Below are 7,848 nucleotides of genomic sequence, written 5' to 3'. Positions count from 1 at the left end.
CCGTCGACAATGTTTAAATAATGTGACCGTCCTAGCATTGAATTCAATTTTTACATTTTTCCGATAATACTCATTTCTAAAATTAATTAACAATTATTTTTGTACTCGGCAAAAGTGTTGACTGCTTTAATACGATTTCACGTCTTGTAAGTACGAATATAAATTAAATATAAACCCCACTTACCCACAATTCTGGCGTTGCATGATACAAGGATTGCGATAGATAATACTATCTTCACTGCAAACTGGCTCATAGATATCGAGACATGTAGAGGGACATAGATGGTGTTGCCCTCTACAAAACTCCCAGCTCCCCACCTTTACGTCACTGCTGTAAGAGACCCAAAAGTCATTGATTTTAATTATTACGCTACAAAGTTTTGATACAAATGTGTCTCTATTTTTCAAATGAAATGTATAATCAGTGTTTTTCTATTGTACAAGTACTAAAAACCGGGTTTCGATACCCGTGGTGGGCAGAGCACAGATAGCCCTTGTGTAGCTTTGTGCATAATTAAAAACAAACAAACAAACTATTGTACAAGTAAGTACGTAACCCAATTAACTGTTTCTGTCTATTATTCTGTCTGTCTGTCAGTTTAGATAACTACCCCCTTTTTTTTTACCTTGACTGCCTTTCATTGGTTTAAAATGAGAATTAGCTTTGTTTCAGTAGATATTAGTTTACAAAAAGACTAACTTTTTAACCCTAATTAAAAAACAACCTAATAAATAGAAATTTTATGGGTTTTACCTTATTTGCATATGCATATAGAGGACCAATCACTCTTTATAAAAGAGATTTGTATATGCTAGTTAATTGTTGAATTTGTGGCAGCACAGGCGACGCGCTTAGCACCTATGTATTTGGCTCATAGCAAATTCTCGAACATGTCGACAGTGCAATGCCACCATTGATAGGCTTAGATCTGGAGGCATGTGCCACAGCCCTTTCTGAAGAAGTTTATTCGTATAGCGAGATTTTCAAAGATGTAGGGTCAAATAATACACATTTGGAAAAAGAGAACCTTAAATATTCTCCATGGAGAAGTGAAAAGAGAGCATTTAGAACAGCAACAGGTTCTTAGACTACACTCATCTACAAAGTTAAAGCTGTGGCTAAGAAATAAAACCATTCAACCTAAAACAAGAGGAAATATTCAGTAGCTGCGGCATTTGAAATTATTTTAGGCAGGATTAGAGTAAATTACTGTATGATACTTTTTTTTCCTTTTTTATTAGCTATATTTTTGTGCGCCAGCAATACCAAGCGTGGGGCGCGCGTATTGTTCAATTCGATTTTATTACTCATCAGGATCTCTACCAACCTACCCTCAAATTGAAATAATTTTAGACAGGATTAGAGTAAATTAATCTATAAGACCTTGGGTTTGGTCAAATACATCAATCGAAAGGGTATTGACCTCCTAAGTCCAAAAGTGTAATAACATCTTAAATCGGTCAAGATATGACGGAGCACCCCCCCCCCCCCCAGTGGCACAGCGGCATGTCTGCGGACTTACAACGCTAGAATCCGGGTTTCGATACCCGTGGTGGGCAGAGCACAGATAGCCCATTGTGTAGCTTTGTGCTTAATTACAAAGAAACAAGCTATGACGGAGCTATTAGTTAAAAGTTTGTGCTTAAAAAAAATTTAGAGTCATTCTATGAGCCGCTATGCCGCGGTTAAAAATAAAATGATCAAGCTGTATCTTTAACAAATTAATAAACAAATATTTAAAGCTAGTGGAAGCTCATAGACCAAAAGTGCCAAACCTTCCAGCTATACATCAAAATCAACTGCTATTCTCAAGAGAAAGATAGCTTTAAAAACTGGAATTAGAGCAAGCTCATCCGACCACATGTGTATGAAGTCAGTTATAATGGACTTTTATCTCTTTAAGCTGCTTAAACACGGTCTTAAAAGCTGATGTCCATGAACACTGGATGGTCTGTGGAAAGTTTGTCAAAACGTGTAGCCTAGATTGACTTAGTCGTCCTTTGCGGAGACTCTTTGCCTTGGAAATTACAGCAACCATGGGGCCTGGAACATCATTTTTAATAGAATGTGGTTAACCCGATTGCAATAGAAAAATGTTATTGTAACACATAACTGTTTATTTAATTAAAAAAAAAAGCAACTAATTAAATAAATTTCGTCAAAAGACTTTTGACTGACTGCACGTTTTGCAGTTGTTGAATCAGCCTAGTCCTTTCTTTCTTTTTCCTTCTAATTAGGCCTAACAAATTAACTTTTGTAATTAGGCCTAACAAATTAACTTTTCTAATTAGGCCTAACAAATTAACTTTTCTGACTAGGCCTAACAAATTAACTTTAAACTATTTTGTGTTTGAGTATCATTAGCTATTAAATCAGGTATAATTGGTGACCCACTGCAATGTATTGATGCAAAGTGTAGATACTGAAAAGGGTGGATTGTCGGAGGCTTAATAGTTTTAATATATAGTGCCATAGAAAATCTTCTATCTAGCGGTTTGGATCATAATGTTAACCATCTGCATAGAATAAGACCAAGAGGATGAACTAATTTGGACTAATCTCAAGACAAACAAACAACACTTTGGGAAAGAGGGCATAATTCTAGGGAAACAGAATTTTAGAAGTCAGAAAACTCGTTGTAGGATCAACATCAAGGATTGTCTGGAATTTTCTATGATGTAGGACGAAGGACAGGAACGTATGGCATCATTTTGTTCGTGCTACTGTTTATCATCATCAGGATGATGATGGTATTAACCTGAATTGATCTAATGTTTTACTGGTAACTAAAATGAATTAATATTAGTCATTAAACATTCCTTAGTAGGCAGTCTTCAAGAGTTTACTAGAATAATATAGTTTGTTTGTTTGGAATTAAGCCCAAAGCTACACAATGGGCTATCTGTGCTCTGCCCACCACGGGTATCGAAACCCGGTTTCTAGCGTTGTAAGTCTGCAGACATACCGCTGTGCCACTGGGGGGCAATATGATAGTTAAGTATTAATTAACTTGGTTTGTTTATCTTAACAAAGCCACGTTGAGCTATCTGCTGTGTCTACCGCGGGGAATCGCACCCGGATTTTAGCGTTGTAAGTCCTTAGACTTAGTGCTGTTCCACTGGAAGACAAATTAGTTAGGCTAATAAATAATGTACTAATTATACGTTTAAAGAAAAAATACATTAAGATAAAGAAATAATCTAATTAAAATTCGCAAATTCTTAAAATAGATAACTGGGATCAAGAAAATATTTAAAAGTTATGTTTTCAAAATGTATGTGCCAAATAAAACAGAATATAATGAAAACATGAGAAAAAAATATTTTTCTTTCTTGTGTTTCTTCCGGGTAGGAGAAACAAAACTTCTGCACTATCAAAATATAATCTTAAGGCAGCTAATCATCAACCGCCAACTCTTGGGCTACTCTTTTGACCGTCACATTATAACGCCCCCACGGCTGAAAGGGACGGGGATTCGAACCCGCGACCCACAGATTGCGAGTCGAGCGCTTTGGCCATGCCGGGTCCTGTTTAAAGTATCAAAATATAATATTGATTGATAAGTCTCATATCTAACATCCAAAAAATATATCACAATGTAAGTATGTTACTCAAATTAAAAATGAGTAAAAATGCATAAGTGGTTGAAATCCCTCCAGATCGATGTGTGTATGATGGCTGTCTCCCGGACTTACAACGCTAAAATCCGATGTTCGATTCCCCGCGATGGGGACAGATAACTTAATGTGGCCTTGCTCTAAAACAAACAACAATACAATTGACACGGAAAGATAGCGGTTTGTCAGTGTAGATTTAAATAAATCAGATACTATAAATGAAAAAACAACTCACCCGCAGTTTTCTTTCTGTAAAAAACATAGGCTATCATAAACCTTTCCATTTGTGCCACATACTGCGACTTGGCCCTCGGTGATTGGACAATCTTTGGGGCAAATGTCATCAGTATTTAGAGGACTTTCTATTAATCTGGAAGTATCGTCAGTAATAAATTCGTTTTCTGCTATTCTATTTCTTCCCGTTCTGGTTCCTTGTCTCCTGTTGCCTTTGATTTCAAAGAAAGTCTCATGGCTAGGATCTATGACGCTTTTAATTCCTTCTTCATCTGGGACACGCCTTCCCAACAAACGTGCTCTTGAATTTCTTTCGGAATGTACAGTTGAATTATCTTGGTTGTTATCCTCTGTATCCTTATTAGTTGCGAAACCACTTGTAGATTCTTCATCACGCGTTTCTGGTTTCTCTGTAGCCAAGTTACTACTTTCTTTCTGTGAAAGTTCATTTGGAAATAATGGAGTAGAGACATCTAAACTGCCATCTGGGATGATCGCTGTCTCTTCTTCTGACATTTTTGTATCGCTCTTCGTGTTTTTTAAAGGGAATGTCACATCTAGAGGGTGGGACTCATTGAGTTGTCCAGAAGCAAACACCACCTTATAATGAGGTCCTTTTTCTAAATTGATCTCTGTTTTACGCTTATTTTGAAAATTGGTCTGATAAGTACTGAGCACCGTAATATATTCGTCAGTTGTTGCAATTTCAGTTGTGGTTCTCTTAAAGTCTTCGATTTTGTCACTTCCATGGTCAGTCAATATTACTGTGACGTTGTCACCTGTTGAAGCTTTGTCGACGGCATCCTTTGTTCCTACAGTAGTTCCTGTCCCGTACTTCGTTTTTTTTTTTTCGAAATTAGCTTCGGGAAACAATGGGTGTAGATCTGTTAGTCCAAGGGCCCATTACTCCAAAGACCCAATAGTCCGAAGATGTAAGTTTTAACAGTTAAATTGATTGTTTTTTATGGAAAACAATACCCCAGAATATGACCTAAAATATTGCAATATCTCATGAATGGGTGGATAATGTTTATCGTCATTTCTCCAATGTTATTTTCTTGTATGCAATATATAGTGTTAGCTGTAGAGCCCACATACTTAAGCACCAGGATTGGGCAATATCTCATGAATGGGTGGATAATGTTTATCGTCATTTCTCCAATGTTATTTTCTTGTATGCAATATATAGTGTTAGCTGTAGAGCCCACATACTTAAGCACCAGGATTGGGCAATATCTCATGAATGGGTGGATAATGTTTATCGTCATTTCTCCAATGTTATTTTCTTGTATGCAATATATAGTGTTAGCTGTAGAGCCCACATACTTAAGCACCAGGATTGGGTTTGGGAATCAAGCTCTTCTGATAGAATGTACTTACCAATACACAGAAAACGACTGTACTTACCAATACACAAAACCTGACTGTATTTACCAATACACCAAAACCTGACTGTACTTACCAATACACCAAACCTGACTGTACTTACCAATACACCAAAACCTGACCGTACTTACCAATACACCAAAACCTGACTGTACTTACCAATACACCAAAACCTGACTGTACTTTTAAGCTTTCATATATTTCCAGGGGCACACATTCAACAACAAAAATTATAGGATTTTTTTAAAGACTAAACATCATAACATAAAAGCATTGAACGTGACATTGTTAGGTAACAGCCCAGTATTCCGAAGGTCCGATAGTCAGAGATTTTTGGTTTTTTGCAATATATATATATATAAGTCAAAATTGAATGCATATATATATATACATTCATAGGTCCATAACAGATAAGTGCAATCTGAATTGAAAAATTTAAAGGGTACTTCTTGGCGGGGAGGTTCGGGGGACCAGCCGCCCCTGACGCCTTGCTCTCGTTTTATATACAAACAACAGGTTTACTTGAATCGACAATTTAGTGTACAGCTCATTGCCAAGATAATTGTACTGACGGGAAACTTTCAACATGTTTAATGAGTCAGGAATATAACATTCGTTGACAGAGCACCATGGAATAAGAGTCCAACCAATACACAAAACACGACTGTACTTACCAATACACAAAACACGAATGTACTTGTCAGGTTTTGGTGTATTGGTAAGAACAGCTTGCAAATGGCGCTTACCTTTGAACTTACTCAAGATGTCATCGAGGAGAAGTGTCTAACCCAACAGATAAAAAGAGTTATTGTATTCATAGTAGTTTAACAAAAACAAAAGGACACGATTGAGCAGTCTGATATCGGCAGTCCGGTCGTTTGATAAACTAAATCACACAGCTTACACTAGTAAGTTTTCACGCAAGTCTCATTGTTACGTTGACTCGGTGACCTAGGTCAGCGACATAATATCAACGCAAGGAATGTGCTTCATGGTCGGCTAACAATACGAGCGGAAATCTGCATGATCAAAAAATGGGAAAGGCTCTTTGAAAGCGTTTACGTAAACAGGATCTCGGATAGGTGAACCACTCAGTCGTTTGAATCGTTCACTAAAGTACGAGCTTGTTTTAAAGCTCATTTTATAATTATCAAAGAAAAACAAGTGGTTGCAATTAAACATGATTCATGTGTAGTCAGTTCAGCGTAAACTTTTCGAAACCTTAACCCTAGCCCGTCAAGTGAAAAATGGTTACATTTCTTATCTTTACTGCTTATTACAGATAACGTTTAAGAACTACACAGAGTTAATTATGAATTGTTGAAATATTGTGTTGTATGATAAATTGATTAGAAATACTTAATGTTATTGAAACGTCAGTTAAACATGTTGTCAACGATATTTTAGGCCCTAACCTAATACATTTCACTGGATGCGGCCATCTTGGAAGATGTAAACTAGTTACAAGTTCGTTTTGTAAACTGATAAGATTCGTAGGTGTGAATATTAATTTAAAGTATTTTAAACGTTTTAGAAAATAAGGTGCGAAACACCTTAAATTACCAGTCATTTGCTCCTAAGATTCACACGGCTTACCAATACACAAAACCTGATTGTGCATACCAATACACCAAAACCTGACTGTGCTTACCAATACACAAAACCTGACTGTGCTTACCAATACACAAAACCTGACTGTGCTTACCAATACACAAAACCTGACTGTACTTACCAGTACACCAAAACCTGACTGTGCATACCAATACACCAAAACCTGACTGTGCTTACCAATACACAAAACCTGACTGTGCTTAACAATACACAAAACCTGACTGTACTTACCAATACACAAAACGAATGTACTTACCAATACACAAAACATGAATGTACTTACCAATACACTAAACCTGACTGTGCTTACTAATACACAAAACCTGACTGTACTCCAATACACAAAACCCGACCGTACTTACCAATACACAAAACTTGACTTTGCTTACCAATACACCAAAACCTGACTGTACTTACCAATACACAAAACCTGACTATCCTTACCAATACACAAAACCTGACTGTGCTTACCAATACACCAAAACCTGACTGTGCCCACAGTAACCTTGAACAGCTGCAAATGACGCCACAGTAACCTTGAACAGCTGCAAATGACGCCACAGTAACCTTGAACAGCTGCAAATGACGCCACAGTAACCTTTGTTAAAATATATTTGATTCCTTCTATTTTTACTTGGTTTTGGTTTTGTTTGTTTTGAATTTAGCGCAAAGTTACACGAGGACTATCTGCGCTAGTCGTCCCTAATTTAGCAGTGTAAGACTAGAGGGAAGGCAGCTAGTCAACACCACCCGCCGCCAACTCTTTTACCAACGAATAGTGGGATTAACCGTCACACTATAACGCCACCCACGACTGAAAGGGCGAGCATGTTCGGTGAGGGGGGATTCAAACCAGCGACACTCAGATTGAAAGTCGAGCGCCCTAGCCACCAGGTCATGCTAGGACTATTTTATTTGAGCTTGCTAGGGTAACGAAAACATATCATGATCCGTTCTTTAAAGTTCAAGATTTAGAAATTGTAGGGGTAGAATGTATGG

General features: G+C 37.2%; 1 protein-coding gene across 1 annotated transcript in view; it reads right to left on the bottom strand.

The window, feature by feature from the left end:
• Positions 1 to 7,848, bottom strand: part of LOC111088118 — a 19,035-nt gene that overhangs the window by 8,319 nt on the left and 2,868 nt on the right. Inside the window, exons 3-4 of the mRNA XM_022397126.1 lie at positions 3,854 to 4,680; positions 185 to 331 (exon numbers count right to left, since the gene is read on the bottom strand). Of these exons, the coding sequence (XP_022252834.1) occupies positions 185 to 331; positions 3,854 to 4,680 (974 nt within the window). The remainder of the gene's footprint in view (positions 1 to 184; positions 332 to 3,853; positions 4,681 to 7,848) is intronic.

This window comes from Limulus polyphemus, unplaced genomic scaffold, assembly GCF_000517525.1.
Source record: "Limulus polyphemus unplaced genomic scaffold, Limulus_polyphemus-2.1.2 Scaffold3154, whole genome shotgun sequence".
Classification (NCBI taxonomy): Eukaryota; Metazoa; Arthropoda; class Merostomata; order Xiphosura; family Limulidae; genus Limulus; species Limulus polyphemus.
The sequence above is the reverse complement of the archived record's forward strand: the minus strand, read 5'-3'. Positions and strand labels throughout refer to the sequence as shown.